The 16,117-nt window shown below is 67.4% G+C and overlaps 3 protein-coding genes across 4 annotated transcripts; 2 read left to right on the top strand and 1 right to left on the bottom strand.

The window, feature by feature from the left end:
• Nucleotides 1–31: 31 nt before the first annotated feature.
• Nucleotides 32–1,582, top strand: ARL16 (ARF like GTPase 16). Its single transcript, XM_076353607.1, is given in 5 exon segments — nt 32–157; nt 253–339; nt 449–562; nt 871–986; nt 1,239–1,582. Coding segments are annotated over 5 exon segments (615 nt in total). The 3' UTR covers nt 1,411–1,582.
• A 1,689-nt stretch (nt 1,583–3,271) lies between these two features.
• TMC6 (transmembrane channel like 6) lies at nt 3,272–11,761 on the bottom strand. Of its 2 annotated transcripts, XM_076353621.1 has the most exons (21): nt 11,745–11,761; nt 10,679–10,788; nt 10,292–10,410; nt 9,834–9,965; nt 9,567–9,725; nt 9,344–9,449; nt 9,149–9,245; nt 8,803–9,057; nt 8,285–8,475; nt 8,057–8,201; nt 7,630–7,785; nt 7,253–7,428; nt 7,027–7,108; nt 6,523–6,620; nt 6,244–6,339; nt 5,393–5,468; nt 4,964–5,097; nt 4,365–4,541; nt 4,098–4,176; nt 3,847–3,925; nt 3,272–3,325 (listed from the first exon to the last, which is right to left on the bottom strand). In XM_076353621.1, the coding sequence occupies exons 2-20, from the start codon at nt 10,732–10,734 to the stop codon at nt 3,854–3,856; spliced, it is 2,406 nt and encodes an 801-aa protein (XP_076209736.1). In that variant the 5' UTR covers nt 10,735–10,788; nt 11,745–11,761; the 3' UTR covers nt 3,272–3,325; nt 3,847–3,853. The 2 variants fall into 2 exon arrangements, with proteins under 2 accessions (XP_076209736.1, XP_076209735.1); XM_076353620.1 differs by lacking the exons at nt 3,272–3,325; nt 3,847–3,925 and having other exon boundaries at nt 3,987–4,176.
• A 735-nt stretch (nt 11,762–12,496) lies between these two features.
• On the top strand, nt 12,497–14,169 carry SYNGR2 (synaptogyrin 2). The gene is made up of 4 exons (XM_076353622.1): nt 12,497–12,611; nt 13,110–13,347; nt 13,670–13,809; nt 13,927–14,169. The coding sequence occupies exons 1-4, from the start codon at nt 12,498–12,500 to the stop codon at nt 14,122–14,124; spliced, it is 690 nt and encodes a 229-aa protein (XP_076209737.1). The 5' UTR covers nt 12,497; the 3' UTR covers nt 14,125–14,169.
• Nucleotides 14,170–16,117: the final 1,948 nt, after the last annotated feature.

Raw genomic sequence — 16,117 nt, 5'->3', positions numbered from 1 at the left:
CTTCCGGCGGGGCGGGGCGGGGCGGGGCGGGATGGCGGGCGCGGGGCGGCCCGGGCCCACGTGCCTGCTGCTGGGGGCGGCGGGCGGCGGCAAGAGCCTGCTGGCCAGGCGGCTCCGCCATATCCGGCGGGGACGGGGCGGGGGGGGGTACCGGGGGGTACCGGGGAGGGCCCGGGGCGGTCCCGGCGGAGGGGCGGGGCGGGGGTCCCGGGCGGGCAGCGGGCCGCGTCCCCGTCCCCTTCCCCTTCCCAGGCGCCGTCGTGTCCTTAACCCGCGGCACAGCTGAGCGCCGAGGAGGGGCCCGCGGAGCTGGGCGAGCCCCCGGCCACGCTGCCCACGGTAGGCAGGGCCCGGGCCGGGGCCGCGAGCCGGCCGGCAGCCGCGGTGCGGCCGAGGGGCTCCGGTGCACGGGCACGGCCGCACCCAGCCGAGCCGCCTGTCCCGGCAGGTGGGCACCAACCTGACCGACCTGCGGCTGCCGCGGAAGGTGACGGTCCGGGAGCTGGGCGGCTGCATGGGCCCCATCTGGCCCAGCTACTACAGCGAGTGCAGCGCTCTCCTGGTGAGCGGCGGCGGCGGCACCGGGACCCCACACCGGCGGGGCAGCGGCGGCCGAGCGGGGACCCCATGGCTGCGGGTGCGCTGCGGTGACCCTGTCCCGAGCTGTGGCCGGGGGGGGGGACACGGGCACAGGGAGAGGGGCACCCCGTGGCTGGGGGTCGGCACTGACCCCCGCTCTGCTGTGGGGAGTCGGGCCCCTCGGTTTCGCCCTGGCTGTGTGATTTCCCTCCTCTGCGCCCTGATCTGGCCCAGCCGGGCACGGGTCCGCCCTTGGGCACACCCGCACCACCGTTTTCCCTTCTCCTCCAGTTCGTGGTCGACGCCGCCAACCCCACCCAGGTCTCCTCGTCCTGTGTCCAGCTGCTGTCCGTCCTCTCTGCGGAGCAGCTCGCCTCCGTGCCCGTGCTGGTCCTCTTCAATAAGATGTGAGGAGGGGGATCAGCCCAGAGGGTGGGGGTGCGCAGGGGCACGCTGAGGGCCTGTGGTGGCTCCTGTGTCCCTTCCATCGGGTGACGCCCGAGGAAGCCTGACATGTCCTGGGGGGGCAGCAGCCGCGCTTCGCCGTACTCCCTGGGCTGGCTGGGCCTGCGGAGACCCCCAAGCTGGGGGCTGGGCCAGGCAGGAGAGCTGTCATGGTGGGCTAATGCACTGTGTGTGTGTTCCCCCCCCGGCTGCAGTGACCTGCCCTGCTACATGTCACTGGCGGAGATGAAGTCGCTGTTCCGCATGCAGGACATCGTCTCCTGCGCCACACAGCCCATCACAATGCTGGAGACCAGCGCCCGCGACGGCACCGGCCTGGCCGATGTCCTGCAGTGGCTTCGGGCTGCCTTCGGAGACCCCCGCTGACCCTGCCCCTGCCCACGTGCCTGCGGCAGCCCAGGCAAATCCTGTCACCGAAGGAGGCGGCCAGCGAGCAACTGCCCTGCATGGGGCTGGGAGCAGGGCCCAGGATGGCGTCACAGGCTGGTGGCGGAAGAACCCCTGTGGGACTTTACAGTAAAACTTCCACCTTACTGTCCAGGCTGGTGGCTGCCCTGTGCTTGGGTGGAAACCCTGGCCTTTCGGGGAAGGGACGAGCAGGAGCCTCAGAAGCCAAACCGCGCTGGCACCTCTGGGTGCAGTAGAGGTGGTTGTGGTGCTCATGGGCAGTGGGGCTGGGGGGGTGCACTGGCACCTGGGCTGGGCTAAGCGGGGCAGGTAATGCCTCCCGGGTTGGAGGCCGAGTGTGCCTGGGGCTCCTGGCAGCTTTGGCCCTGCGGGCCTCGTGGGGTGACCCAGGGGGACATGCAGAAAGACTGCGGGGGACCTGGGTGGGTGGTGGGAGCCGGGGCAGGCTGAGCTGCAGGGGTGCCTCGGTCGGGGACATCTCACGAGCTGCAGCAAGTGCCAGCCCGTGGCTGCTCTCCGGCACTCACTTGGGCTTAGAGAATGGCTGGATCTGCGCCAAGAACCCATCCTGTGCCTGCACCGATAACCCATCCTGTGCCTGTGCTGACAGCCCAGCCCAGCGCCCAGCTGGGCAGGCAGCTGCGTCACCCGGCAGCACGAGTGCCAAGTCACGGGGGTACTTGTGGCTGCCCGGGCCTGGCACACACCGCGGCACAACCCTCTCTGGGTCTGTCGGTGCCATGACCCGGGGCCAACCGGCTTTCCAGGGCTGACAGTGTGCTGTGGAGGAAAGCAGTTCTCAGGGCTGGGGCTGCAGATACCGTGCTGCAATGGTGAGTGGCTCCTGGGACTGGCGACACCACACCGCAATGGCGAGTGGCTCCCAGGGCCGCGTGCGATGAGGCGGCAGTGGTCCTTGCTCCCATGGTGCAAGCTGAGCAGGGCTCTTCCCAGGGCAGCCTGGTGGGCAGGCAGGCAATGCTGCGGAGCCCGAGCACACCCTGCCGTGGCTGCTGAGTCACCACCCCGAACGAACGCTGACACTGATGCACCAAACCCACTTGCCTGCTTCCAGCCCAACAGGTCCAGACACAGGCTGGGAGCCCTCCTGCACGGCTATGCTTTAATGGGCCAGGTCAGCCTGCGGCTGGGGAGCCAGAGCCTTCATGTTCCTCTGCCCGGCCCAGCACTCGGCACCATGGTGGTTTTCCTGAGCCTGTCCTGCCGGCAGGCGCAGCGTGCCCACAGGGCTGCCTGGCCTGGGCAGGGGAGCCGGGTGGCCTCGTTCATGGGGAAGGTGTCGGCCAGCTGCTCTCCTGGCGAACCAGACACGGGGCTGGAGCTGGGTCGGTGCCTGGCAGCTCCTGGCTCCAGCCTTGCTGCTCCTGGGCAGTGCAAAGGGGGCTGCAGGTTCTCTCCAGCCAGAAAGCTTCACTGTCCCTGAAGGCTTCTGAAAACAGCCTGAAGTTGTTCTCCAGGCTGGCTGGGGTGTTTACAGGAGGGAGAATTGTTCTCTGCTAACAGTAACCGCCCACAGAGAAGGGCTCTGCTGGCAAGCCAGTCCCGTGTGGAGCTGTGCCCTGGGACACGACAGCAGTGCTGGCCCTCGTCCTGCTGCGCCTGCTGCGTGCGCAGCAGCGCTGGGCAGTGGGACCACCCACGTCCTTGTGCCATAGCATCCCCGCGGAGCTGCCAGACGATGTGCCCCCGTGCGTCCTTGGCCACTGCAACCCGGAGGAGAGGATCTTCCCCAGTATCCCACGGCCCCGCTGCTTCCAGCGCCACACCGCGATGGCTCAGAAAGAAGGCTGGATCCCAGTCCCTGGCTGCAAGCAGAGTCCTGTCGTCCCGCTCCTTCCTGGAGAGTGTGACACTAAGAGGAGAGATACAGTCCCTGAGACCCCAAGGATCTGCTGCTGGGGACAGACAGCACTGTCCCATGCTGAAAGCGGAGAGGAGGGTCTTTAAATGTCCCCATCCCCTTCCCTGTCCCTTTGCTGTCTCTGCTAGCAGCCGGTGCCGTCCCTGGGCCGCAGCAGCACCAGGGATCCAGCACCTGGCACAGGCTGGGTACTGGGGCAGCCCAGCAGCCCAGGCTTCTCCCCAGCATGCTCAGCCCTGCACCCCCAGCTGCCAGCTGAGGCGGCCACGCTGCCGCCCATGGCAGCAGAGTGAGGGGAAATGTCTCTGGGAAAGGCTGGCTCACCCCATTGTCTCCTGCGCCTTCCCGCTCTCCAGCAAGCAGCGCTCTGCCGCAGCTGGGTTGGCCCTGGCAGTGCCGTGCTGTCATGCTCCTGCTGGCCCCGCTCCAGCACAGAGCAGAGGAATGTCCACGCGCCCGGCTGAGCTCCGAGCACCCTGGCAGCCCCCCTCTCCCCTTCATGCAGGCCTCACCTGGGACTCAGGCACGTCTCTCTCTCTGCTCGTAAACAGAGTGAAGCTTCTGAATGAGAAATATTTTATCTTTCCCTTCCTGCAACAGCAGAGACATTGCGGTGAGCAGCTGTGGGATGGGATCTTGCACATCTGAGGTGGCAGCGCTGTCAGGGCTAGAGCCCGAATCTGGCAGTCCCAGGGCTGGACCAGGGCATGGAGCAGCCGGGACTGCCAGGACTGGCCAGGGGCAGTGTGTGGAGCTCACGCACATTGGCAATCTGCTCCTTCAGCAGGTGGATAATCCTCCGCTGGCCTCTCACCACCTGGATGTTGAAGTAGATCACAGCTCTGCAATGACAAGGACAGGATGGTGGCAGCCGGGGCGGGAAGCTGGGGGATGCTGCGCTCCTGGCACCGGGCCGGGGCGCAGGGCTCTGGAGTGACACCCCAGCTCCCAGCCCCCTGCTCAGGGCTGTGACAGCGGGACCCTCAAAGCGTGGGCCCAGGTTCAGCCTTGGGCTTGGGTCCCTACTCACAGCAGGACCCCGGACATGAAGAACAGGAGGAAGGTGTTCTCCACCAGGTGCTGGTGGACCCAGGTGAACCAAGTGATGTTCGGGTTGGACTTCTCCAGCACTTGCACCCAGGTCTTCCCTGACTTGTAGATGGTTTCCAGCCCCTGGAAGGGACCACAGGTTTCTGACGGCTGCACCCTGAGCAGACAGAGCGATGGGGGTTGGTCAGAGCGATAGGGTTGGTCAGAGTGATGGGAAGCCCAGCTGGCCACTACCCCCAGCCCAGGGCACTGCCCGGCCTCAGATGTCCAGCCCTCCAGGGACCAAGCCTCGCCTGCCCCAGCCATTCCCAGTGGCTGGATGAGGGGGTCCTCATCCCCTTGTCCTGCACGAGGAGCAGCTGAGAGAAGTGGGCACAGGCCAACCGCTGCTACGCTCTCAGCAATGACCAGCAGCTGGGCAGCATCTCCCTGCCTGGGGCAGCATTGCACAGCCCTGTGCTGGGCACGATGTGCTCTGCGTGCTGTCAGGGCCAGGGAGGCATGGTCTCCCCAAGTTCCTCTCCTTCGCCAGGCAGCCGCCGGTTCTGCGCCCCAAGCCATGGTCCGGTGGGTACTCACGACCAGATGGTGTAGGAGAGGAAGATGGCTGCACCCAGGAAGGACGGGAAGCACAGCAGGGTGATGAAGACAGTGCTCATGCGAGATGCTTGCCAGGGCTTGCTGGGGGACTGGCAGTTCTGCATCAGGCTGGTCTGCAGACAGGGAGCAGAGTCCTGCATGCTGACATCTCCTGGGAAGCGGCCCCAGGAGATCAAGCAGGACAGCTGCCCCCATCCCGCTGTCCCATCCCTCCCATCCGCTGGGAGCTGAGCGAGCTCGGGGACACCCTGTCCCTAGCAACACCTCCTCCCTTCCCATGAGGACAGCACTGCTCACTGCACGGTGCAGCACCTCTGCTGCACGCTACTGTGGCAGGGCGTAGCGTCACCGCAGGGCTGCCCGTTGTGAGAACGCGGGGGGAGCTGTGGGGTGGGGGGCAGCTCACACCTTTTTGATATAGAACAGCAGCAGCAGCTTCAGCATCTGCACGGCCGGCAGGAGTGGTGCGAAGAGAACGCCCAGCCTGGGAGAGAGGGGGGAAGATGAGCTCGTCCCAAGTCTGGGCCCCGCGGGAGCCAGTGATGGGCAGAGCTGGGAGCAGTGGCAGGGCACCATCGCCAGCTGCGGTCAGGCTTTTGCAAAGCAAAAAGCACGCAACGCCCCGTCCCAGGCTTGCTGCGCAGCCTGTGCTGGGGCTGGGATCTCACCGACCCCCGGGACGGCTGTAGCCTTTGTGGCTCCCAGGTGTGTTGCAAGTGGGAACGCAGCAGCACATGTGTGAATCCCCTCCTCGGGCAGGGGGGCGCAAGGCCGAGGGCTGCCGAAAGGTGGGGGGTGGCAAAGCAAGAGCCTGAGCAGCTGAGTGGACAGGCTGGAGGGGAGCAGGTCCCCTGAAGCAGCGAGTGCCATTATGGTCTGGACAAATGAGAGGGGCTGTGTGTGCACTGGAGCCTGCTCCTTCCCCAGAGCTCTGGAGGGCACCAGCTGGGCGAGGGACGCTGGACCAGTGCCGGGATGCTCTGCTGCTGATCCCCCCGTCGCTCTCACCCCATCGCCAAAGTCAGACCTCCCAGGTGAGCGTGTGGGTTGTGGCTGTAAGGTGCCGGCACCGGGCACTTTGACTGTCAGGCTGCCCGTCTCCCTCGTCCCACCCATGCAGGGCCGGGGGGGGGTCTCCCATGGCCCCGCTCAGCGAAACACATGCAGCTCCCTGTGCCTGGTCCCTGCCAGCTGCGGGGCTCACAGGGGACCATGAGGTGTTCACCAGCAGAGCTGTGCCAGGCAAGATGGCACCTCACCAGGCCAGGGTCTGCCCGTAGATCAGCTCCAGCACGTTTCGGGCGATGTCAAACTCAGGCCTCTGCTTCCTCTTCAGCCTCTTCTCTAAGATCAGCCTGGGAAGAAGCGGAGCTCTGCTCCCACACTGCCGCTGTGGGGGGGATGCTCGGCAACCCATCTTCCCCCTCAGACGGTGGCAGAGCCTGGGTGCACCAAGGCAGCGCCACGCGGGCAGCGGAGAGCCGGGGCCGTGCTGGGGATACCACACTGGCAGAGGGACCCCTCCTGGGGCACGTTACCTCCAGACCAGCTCCCCAAAGAGCGTGTCCAGCAGGGTGAATATGAAGTCCATCACCACGAATCGATACAGGTCCTGCCCCACACATGTCTCCCAGCACTGGGGAGACAAGCAAAGGTGGCATCAAGCATGCACCGAGGCCTCTCTCTCCCATGGCTTTTCCGTGGCCCCCATGGGGTGTGAGAGGCTGCGGGACCTTTTCCTCCCCTGCACCTCTTTCCCCAGCCACCCCGTGTTTGGGGTGCCCCTGTCTGGCTGTCACCCCCCTCTCCCTGGCAAAGGAGCCAATGGTGCCTGCGGTGCCGTCCGGCAGACCCTGTGCTGCCAGACCCCTGCCCCTGCTGCCTGCTGGTGCTGGGACTGCAGCCTTGGCTTTGCCCTGCACTCCCCGAGCAAGGGACAGTCCGGATGGAATGGCCCAGCCGGTTCACATGGGTGCCACGTGCTCCTCACACAGATTCACAAAGAGCCCAGCCCTGCCTGGCCCCGGGGCAGCAGTGCTGACCTCTTCTGTCGAGCAGACGACTCTCCGGCTGAGCCACTGGTAGCAGAGCAGGCCGAGGACCACCATCTTCAGAATGAGGTTCCTGGGGAGCAGGAGTGGGGCCGGGAGCCCCTGAGCCCTGGGGACGGAGGGGCCGAGCCCCACAGACGGGGTGCCCGGCCCCAAAGCTTCCCCCCACACTGCAGGTGGGGGTGCAGGACACTCCCCCCTGCCCCGGCCAGCCTACCTGCAGATCGCCACGTAGACCTCTGCCACGGGGGAGTCCTGCTTCTCCCACATCGCCAGCAAGTTGTACAGGTGGGGCATCAGCGCATTGAGAAGAGACACCATGAGGGGCAGGACCAGCAGGATGACTTCCTGCTGCCACTCGCTGCTGCCCCGGGCTTGGTGGTCCTGCTGAACCTGGCGAGTGTGTACCAGGGTTAGCGTGCAGCTGCCAGCAGCCCGGCGCTCTCGGGGAGGGCAGCAAGCACCGACGCCAGGAGGGGAGCTGCAACGGGGCTGCCCCTGCCTCCCAGGGCTGCTCTGGCCTCCCTCCCTGGTACCCCAGCCCCGGCCCCCAACACCAGGGCAGGAGATCCCACGGCGAGGGGTGGCACTCACCGTGTGCATGTGCTCCGAGAAGTAGTGCACAGCCAGCACACAGCCCAGCACTGTGCTCAGCGAGACGGCCCAAGCCAGGAGAAGCACAGCGGTGTGCCCCAGGCGCTGGCAGAGGCTCAGGGAGCGGGAGCGGGACCGCTGCTCCGCAAGCAGCTCCTGGAAGAGAGCAGTGCCGGTGCTGCTGAACATGTTCTGGGTCCGGAGCGAGGATTTGTCCTGCTGTACTGAGGTGGGACCCAGAGGGCTGATGGACAAAGTGCTGGTGCAGGGTTGGGGTCAGGGGTTATTTACAGCTGCGGGGCTCCCCTGTGCAGCAGGTAAGAAAGGGGTGCTGGGCCCCGGGTCTGGACTGGCTCCTGTGAACACCTTCGCCTGCCCACTGCAGGGCACAGGGCGTGCAGGGGCTGACTCCAGCCCAGCTCCTCACCTTCAGCTGGGTGCGGATGTTCTCACACTGCAGCTTCACTGAGCGCCTCTGGATCACTTTGAAGTCCCAGGCACAGAAGACTTTGATGGCCAGGTCCCCCGCAGAGCTGCCCACGCGGTAGCTCTCCCCGAAGGAGTGGGACATGCTGCAGCAAGGGGGAGGGTGTCAGGGCATCAGAGCTGGGCGGCGAGGGGAAGGCTGGCAGTGCCGGAGGCGCTGCTGCCCCACCTGTACACCAGCAGGACGCAGGTGACGAGGAAGGAGACCCCAACGCTGAACACGTAGGCCAGTGGCATGTTGTACGGGAGCAGGGGGACTGCGAGGGGGCATGTGCTGCCGTTGGGGCTGGAGGCGCAGGGGTCGTTGAGGGTGATGTTGCTGTAGTAGCCGTAGTACAGCAGCGAGTGAGTGAAGTAGCCCTGTGGAAAAGTGCACGATGGGGCTCATGGTGATCTCACTGGGGCCTGCAGCTCCCTGCCCAGCCTGGCACAACTGTGCCAGCCCACGGGGGCACAGAGCCCTGGGCCAGGGCAGCACCAGGCACCCCCTTCTGCACCCACAGCACTGGTGGTCCCAGGGCCCCGGCTGTGCAAGGACAGGGACTGGGGCATCATCATGGCAGGGGATGCAGGGCAGGGACTGGGGCATCGCTGTGGAGGGGATGCAGGGATGCAGGGCTGGGCCCTGGGCTTGGAGCAGCTCCTGGCTCAGGGATGCGCTGGCACTGATGTGCTGGCAGTGCTTACCGCTCCTGTGAGGAGCTCGAGGCCGGTGAAGGGCCGGGGGCTGGCCAAGGCAGGGGGATATGCAGCCTGCAGGGCCACCACGAAGACAAGAAGGATGAGGAATGAGGAGATATTGAACATGAGGAGCGTCTTGAGGAAGAGGAAGTAGGAGAGGACACTGGAGCCGAAGCGGCCGCCGATCTGCTTCAGGGCGTAGTGCCAGGGCTGCGCGGCAGGGAGCAGGGAGAGAAGCCTGTACCAGAGGTCCCGGCAGCCCTGGGGAGAGGGAGTCTGGGGAGAGCACCGGGGCCGGAGCCTGTACCGGAGCCCCCAACAGCTGCTGTGCAGACCCATGCCCCAGACTTACGAGAATGATGTAGTCCTTGGACCATCCGCAGGGAGAGGAGGGGGCCCGGTGCTGGGCGTGTTGCCTCAGGGGGCCCCTCTGCCCGCTCAGCTCCTGCCTGCCCAGCAGACAGGGATGTCAGAGCATGGCACGGGCCCTGGGATGGCTCCAGCTGTGGGAGCCCTGCCTGGCCAGGGCCGGTGGGAGAGGACCTACCGGAGGGTGCGTTTCTCTGCCAGGCTGAGAGGCACGGTGAGCAGCATGTGGCTGCGCTGGCTGGGCGAGAGGCTCAGCAGCTCCTTCACCAGCAGGCTCTGCTTGTCTGGGGGCACAAGGGGCTCAGCAAGATGCAGCCAGCCAGGACATGGTGTGCTCATCCTGAACCCGGCATGGGGACGGTGCCCAGCACCACCCGCCCCCACTCTCGGAGGACCCTAACCTTCCAGTGTGGCCCTGGCAGGGTCGGTCTCCAGGTCATACTGCCGCAGGCTGGGCCGTGCAGCACGGCAGAGCTGCTGCAGGGGTGGGCGGCTGCTCCGGCGCCGCAGCCGGGCTGTGCGGTTGTAGTACTGGGAGATGATGGCCCCACGGCTGTGCCCTGCGGGCAAGAGCAGGGCAGGGGGGTGGGTGGCTGTGGGAGAGCAGGGCAGACGGGAGAGCTCTGCCGAGGGGCTCCTGGGCCTGGGGAAGGGCAGGAGGCACCTACCGATGGTGCGGCTGGGCATGTTGGCGAGGATTCGCAGAGAGGCAGAGGAGTAGCCGGGGTGCTGCTCATCCTGCTCCAGCTCTGGCGAGGCTGCGGCACAGGCGTCCGGGGGGGCCAGGAAGGCCAGGTGATCTGGGAGAGGGAGGGCAGGATGCAGAGTGGTAAGAGCCAGAGCGCCGACGGCTCCAGTCCCTGTGGCCCCACTGCACTGCTCTGGCACAGAGGCCAGGCACCTGCCCTGGTGTGTGCTCCCCCCAGAGCACACCCTTCTCCAGGGACGCTCTCTGTGTCCCCAAGGGCAGGTCTGCCCCACTGCCTGCACTGGCGAAGGCATCAGCGGGCTCCTACAAGTGCTTTGGCCACAGCCTCGGCACGAGCCCTAGCTGGCCCAGACAGTACATGGCCCTGGGCACACACGCTGTCCCCACCGCACCCCGGCTGCGGCCACAGCGCTTTACCTCTGCCCCTCGCCAGCACCTCCAGCTCCAGACCCGCCTCTACCAAGCTGCTCTGCTCCTGGATGAGCTGGTGGAAGGAGGTATGCAGGGCTCCTTCGTTGTCCGGGCTTGGCTCCTGGCTGCAGGGACACAGATGCGCTCACCTGGGGCTGGGCTGGGCGCTGAGGCCCAGGGGATGGAGGCGTGGAAAAGCCCTGGTGCCAGCCCAAAGCCCGGCCGTGCCGCCCTGCGGCACGGGCACCCGGTGCCTGCTAGGCACAAGGGCTGCTGTCTCCCGCAGCGGAGATGCCAGCCTCGCACCGCTGGGGCTGCAGGATCCCGGGAGCCAAGCATGCGGGGGCACGGGTCAGGCAAACGCGGGCAGTGGGAGGGCAGGCCCATACTCACCCATCGCTCTCGGTGTCCTCAGAGACACAGATGGTGAAGGAGGGTGGCTGGGACATCCTGCTGGGGCCAAGCGGGTCCCTGTGGCACCGCACTCCCTCCGACACGCCACCCTGCCACAGCGAGGAGACAGGCGTCAGCCGGCACCGCGCCGCCGGCACCCACGGTCACCCCGACCCCCATGGCTCCCCCGGGACATGTAGGGTCCTGCCCGCTCTTGGGACGGGGATGGAGCCAGAGCTGGCGCCGCTGCGTGCGGGGGCCCGGGGCAGGCGGGAGCGCGAGGGGCCGCGGGGCTAAACCCGAGTCTAAACCCAGGACTAACAGCGGGGCCAACCCGGCTCGGCGGCCCAGCAGGCTGGGAGCTGCGGCGGGGCAGGAAGGAAGAGCGGGCGGGCGGATGGGGGAGGCGGCGCAGCCTCCGCCGAGCGGGGCCTGCCCGCGCTGGGGGGCTCGCACCGTCCCCGGCCCGGGGCTGCGCCGGAGCAGCCCGCCCGCCGTTCCGGGGCAGGGACGCTCCGGGGCCGGGCTCTGCCGGGAAAGGGACGGAGCCAGCCCGCACGGCGGGTGGGAGCCTCCGAGCGGCCCCCGCGCCGCGGCACCGACCCCGGCGCTCGGTTCGGGAAGGGTACGGCAGGACCCGCAACCCCGGGGCGGGCGAAGACGCCTCTTCCCGCCCCTGCGGCAGCCCCGACCCCGGGGGGGCTCAAACCTGCCCGGGGGGGAGGGGGGGGGGGCGACACCGGCGCAGAGACCTCTGTGCCCCCCCGCCAGCGCCGTCCCGAGGCCGGAGAGCGGCTCCGCCGGGGCCGTGCCGCCCGCGCCCCGCTCCCACCTCCCGCCGGTGCCCCAGCGCCTTCTTCCTCCCCTCCCTCTTCCCCCTCCACCGTCCTCAGGCTCCGCAGCCCTCCCCGCGCAGACTAAGGCTGCTCCGGGCAGGCGGCGGCCCCGGCGGGGCTCCCGGCCACCCCGCCCGCGCCCTCGGGCGGTGGGACCCGCCACGCCCCGCTCCCGGCGCGGCCCCCCGCCACCCCGGGGCTCCCCGGCAGCCCCCCGCCCGCCCCGGTACCAAGAACCGACGGAGACGCGTCCCGGGGCTCCCGCTGCCTCCGCCCACGCCGGGCACCAGGCAAGCGTCGCGGCTCGGCGTGGATGCAAAGCCGGCCCCGTCCGCCAGCGGGGAGGGCGGGGGAGCACCGACACCCCCCCCCAATCCCAGCCCTGCCCTCCTGCCACCTCCCGGTGCCGGGCGAGGGCGCGGCGGGAGCAGCCCCCGCAGAGCCCACCTTTCCCCTCCCGCCGGCCGCGCTCACTGGGACCCGCGGGAGCCGGGCTCCGGGGCGTGGGGCTGGGCCTGACCCGCGGCACAAAGCACGTCGGGAGGCGCCGGGCGTTCACCCGCCGGCGAACCGCGTGGGGCCGCCGTGGGGCCGGCCGGCGCTCCGCCGTCCCGCGGCGCTGCCCGCTGCCCTGGGTGCTGTGCTGGGGCCACGCAGCCGCGGCACCGGGAGAAAGGGAGGGAGGGAAGCAGCGCCGGGGGGACGCGGGACCCTCCGCCGCGGGCGGCTGCCGGCCTCCCCGCTGTGCAGGGCCGAGCGGCTGCGAGGCACGGGGTCACCGGAGGGGCGCGAGGCGTGCCCGGCGCCGGGGCTGGCGCTGCGCTCGGTGGCCGGGCGGGGGAGACCCGGTCCCGCCGGCCTGAGCACGGCCCGCTCCGCCCCGCTCCGCCCCGGCGGCAGGGGGGACCGCCCGGCCCGGCCAGGACCTCCCTGGGGCGGCGCCGCGCAGTAGCGGCGGGGAGCGCGGCGGCGGCTCCGGCGCGATGGAGGGCGGCGGCGGCGGCGGCGGCGCGTACGGGGCGGCCAAGGCCGGCGGCGCCTTCGACCTGGGCCGCTTCGTGCAGCAGCCGCAGGTCCTGACGCGGATCGCCAGCGCGGTGAGTCGGGGCGAGACGGGACGGGGCCTCCTCCGGGGCCGTGCCGGGACAGCTCCGCCGGGCCGCGCCGCGGGGCTGCAGAGGGGCTCCGGGTCGGGCCGGCCCCGCGCCCTGGAGTCCGCCCAGCCTGCCTGCCTTGCCTTGCCTTGCCTTGCCTTGCCTTGCCTTCCCTTCCCCTCCTCTCCCCTCCCTCCCGGCCCGGCCTTCTCCTCCCGCCCGCCCGTCCGTTCGTTCGTTCCGGGCCCCCACGGCCCGACCCGGCCTTCCCCTCCTTCCTGCCTATCCGGGGCCCGCACGGCCCGACCCGGCCTTCTCCTCCTCTTTCCTCCCTCCCGGCCCGGCCTTCCCCCTGCTCCTGCCACGGCGCAGCCGCGGTGGCGGGCGCTCAGCTGACTCCTGCCCGGGCCGGTGCCCTCAGCCCGGCTGGGCACGGGCAGCCCTGGAAGGGGCCCCACCGCCCCGGTGCCGCCCATCGGATACCCGCTCCCGCCTCTGCAGGTCTTCGCCCTGATCGTCTTCGCCTGCCTGGTCGGGGAGGGCTACACCAACTCGCACACCTCCCAACAGCTCTTCTGCATCTTCAACCACAACGAGGACGCCTGCCGCTACGGCATTGGCATCGGCGTTCTCGCCTTCCTCGCCTGCATCTTCTTCTTCATGGTGGACATCTACTTCCCCCAGATCAGCAACACCACCGACCGCAAGTACCTGGTCCTGGCGGACCTCTGCTTCTCAGGTACCAGCAGCCACGGGGCAGGGCTGCGCCTTCTGCTGCTGCTACAATGGCTGCCCTTGTCCCATGACGTGGCTGCCGGTGCCTGGTGAAGGGAGTTGTTCCCGCCTGGCACACTGCCCGTGGGCCACGCGCTGCCTGCTGAAAGCGCTCCAAGGAGCTGCAGGGAGCAGCACGCGGGCGGCTGCACCAGGATGGGCGCCTGCGCTGGCCTCTGGCCCCCCCGATGGCGGCAGCAGCCTGATGGGAGCAGGGTCTGGTCTGGGGACCTGCCTGGGGGCAGCGGGACGCAGCCCCAGCCCCTCACGCCGCCTTCCTCCCGCAGGTCTCTGGACGTTCCTGTGGTTTGTTGGTTTTTGTTTCTTGACCAACCAGTGGGCCTGGACGCAGGCCGACGACATGCGCATCGGGGCTGACTCGGCCCGTGCCGCCATCACCTTCAGCTTCTTCTCCATCTTCTCCTGGGTGAGTGAAGTCGCGGTGGAGCCCGGCCCTGCCCCGCTCGGGAGGGAGCGTGGAGGGGCTCCCCAGGCCGCACAGCCCAGGGCAGCCCTGATGCCACCGGCCCCCTCATCTCTCTAGGGCCTCCTGATCGCCTTTGCTTACCAGAGATACAAAATGGGGGTGGAGGACTTTGCTCACAGCTACGTCGACCCCACCCCGGAGGTTCCAACTCCCTACTCCAGCTACCCCAACATCAGCCATGACAGCTACCAGCAGCCGCCCTTCACCCACACGGCAGAAGCCCCGGAGGGTTACCAGCCCCCGCCGGTGTACTGAGCCCCTGCCGGGTGGCCTGGCAGGGATGGCTGTACCAGTGCAATTCTCTTCTGTGGGGTGGGAGGGGAGGGACCTGCGACTTGAAGTGGGAAGGTGGGGCAGGAGGGTGGCAGCTGCTTTGTGTGAAGGCCACTGAGCCTGGGTGCTGGGGCGCAGGAGGGGCCCGGTCCCAGTGGTGGAGCTGAGCTCCCCGCCACTGGGATCCAGAGCCCGGTGTGTAGTGGGTGATTTGCAACTGCTGAGTGCAGCCCCGCGGCTCCAGGGAGGGTGGGCGCGTGGGGCCGGCCCCGGCGAGGCTGAGTGCCTGCCCTCGCTGTTGTGCCCTTGAGGAAGCAGCCGCGGGAGGAAGCGGCAGGGTAGGCGTGTGGGTTGCACACACCCCACACCCCCCTCCCCTGGCTCTGGCCTGGCTGTGCCCTTGTGACTGCTGCCCTGGCACCAGTGCCTTTCCAGCCCCGACGGCTGCAACCCCTCAAGTGCCGGCTCTCACTGCCATAGCACAGCCGGGTGGTGCGGTCCAGCTCCTGCCTGCCACCGGCTTCCCGTGCCTTCCCCGCCTTGGCTGCTGCTGGGTGAGCTTGATGCCAAAGCCCTGTCTTCTTTTGACTATAAACTCCCGTGCTGTGCCTTCTCACAGCCTGCACTAGAGCTGCCGGTGCTCGGATGACGTGGTTTGGGATCCATGGGAGGCGGTGAGTGCTGAGCTTTCTCAGTGGGGCCGTGGCTGCTCCAGACGTCTAAGGTCCTGGAGTGCTCTCCCTGCTGACTTGGCACCCCTCGCTTGCCTCCCACTAAGCACTGCCTCTGCAGAAAGCGAGGCTGCCATCCCACATCCTGCCCGCTGCTCCCTCGGCAAGCGCCCTGCTCACAGCCCACGCTCCCGGCTGACCCGAGGGTGCCGCTCCAGCGCCTGTGCAGGCTGGCTGTCTCAGGTTGTGTTTTCTGCTGCACCTGTTGTGAAGCTGTTCCCGGCAGCAGCGTGTGGTATGTGAGCTGTCGCTGCTGGGGCTGGTATTCAAGTAGTTCTTTGTTTGTCACTGTAGAGAGGGAATAAACTTTTTCACCTAGCCACCACGTGCCTTTCTTCTCTAGTGAAGCAAAACAGGGTTCCTCCTCTTTCCCCGAGGGCTGGGACAGGGGGTTCCAGGCAGGGAAGCAGCAGAGCAGCCCCAGCCAACTGCTGTGCTGCAAACAGCACACTCATGCTAGTGCTATTTTTAGGCAAGCCCTCCTCCTGCTCCTCGCAGGCTGTTTGGTAGAAGGTTTGAGCAGACAGCTCCACCACCACCCCCTGCGACCAGCCACCAAGCCTGGGCTGCTGCTGTGAGCAATCGGCCCGCACTGTTTGCACACTTGTTCACTGCAGGGAAGCCTTTTCAGAGCAGTCTGGTAAAAACACACAGAGGCAATTTCATTAAGTTATTCATTAACCTAAACCAGTAGCAGTGCTGCTTTCCCCCTCCCTAAGGGGAAAGCCCAGGCCTGGCAATCAAGTGCTTGTGAGTACTACAACTGTCATCGCTTCAAGTAACGCAGAGGGAGCAGGGGGTTTCAGATGGCTCTTGTAACCTTCTAGGGAGGTGCCTCATCCTCACTGGAGGGTGTAGGCAAACAGAGAGCATTGCATTTGCACATGGAGATTTAACCTGGCCGGAACCAAGAGCTGGCTTACAGGGAAATGGACTTTTGCAAAAAGAAAAAAAAAAAAAAAAAAAAAAAACAAACAACCCACCCAAAAAACCTTCCAGAAGCCAAGTCAAACAAAGGGGGAAGAGGATCCTTCAGTCAACTTACAGCAGAGGAAGAATCAGCCTCGAGAATTTTTGGAAGGCTCAGGAGGGAGCAAGATACATGACTAGAGTTGAGAACCATACACTCAGAGACCCTTTTCCAAGTAGCTGGATCTTCGCAGAAACAGTAGCCCAAACCTTTACAGATTAAGTCCTGAGCCTCCAAACCCTTCACAGGTAACTAAGCACCGAAGTGGCAGCAC

Source organism: Aptenodytes patagonicus, chromosome 16, assembly GCF_965638725.1.
Source record: "Aptenodytes patagonicus chromosome 16, bAptPat1.pri.cur, whole genome shotgun sequence".
Classification (NCBI taxonomy): domain Eukaryota; kingdom Metazoa; phylum Chordata; class Aves; order Sphenisciformes; family Spheniscidae; genus Aptenodytes; species Aptenodytes patagonicus.
This window is presented reverse-complemented; position numbering and strand designations above follow the sequence as displayed.

What these genes read in the sequence shown, in the direction of transcription:
- TMC6 (XM_076353620.1), bottom strand. Translation starts at nt 10,734, where the DNA reads ATGTCCCAGCCACCCTCCTTCACCATCTGTGTCTCTGAGGACACCGAG. An exon ending in CCAAGGACTACATCATTCTC is followed by an intron (nt 9,058 to 9,148) that starts GTAAGTCTGGGG and finishes CCCTCTCCCCAG; the next exon opens with GGCTGCCGGGACCTCTGGTA. An exon ending in TTCATGTCCGGGGTCCTGCT is followed by an intron (nt 4,177 to 4,364) that starts GTGAGTAGGGAC and finishes TTGTCATTGCAG; the next exon opens with AGCTGTGATCTACTTCAACA.
- SYNGR2 (XM_076353622.1), top strand. Translation starts at nt 12,498, where the DNA reads ATGGAGGGCGGCGGCGGCGGCGGCGGCGCGTACGGGGCGGCCAAGGCC. An exon ending in TGACGCGGATCGCCAGCGCG is followed by an intron (nt 12,612 to 13,109) that starts GTGAGTCGGGGC and finishes CCGCCTCTGCAG; the next exon opens with GTCTTCGCCCTGATCGTCTT. An exon ending in TCTTCTCCATCTTCTCCTGG is followed by an intron (nt 13,810 to 13,926) that starts GTGAGTGAAGTC and finishes TCATCTCTCTAG; the next exon opens with GGCCTCCTGATCGCCTTTGC.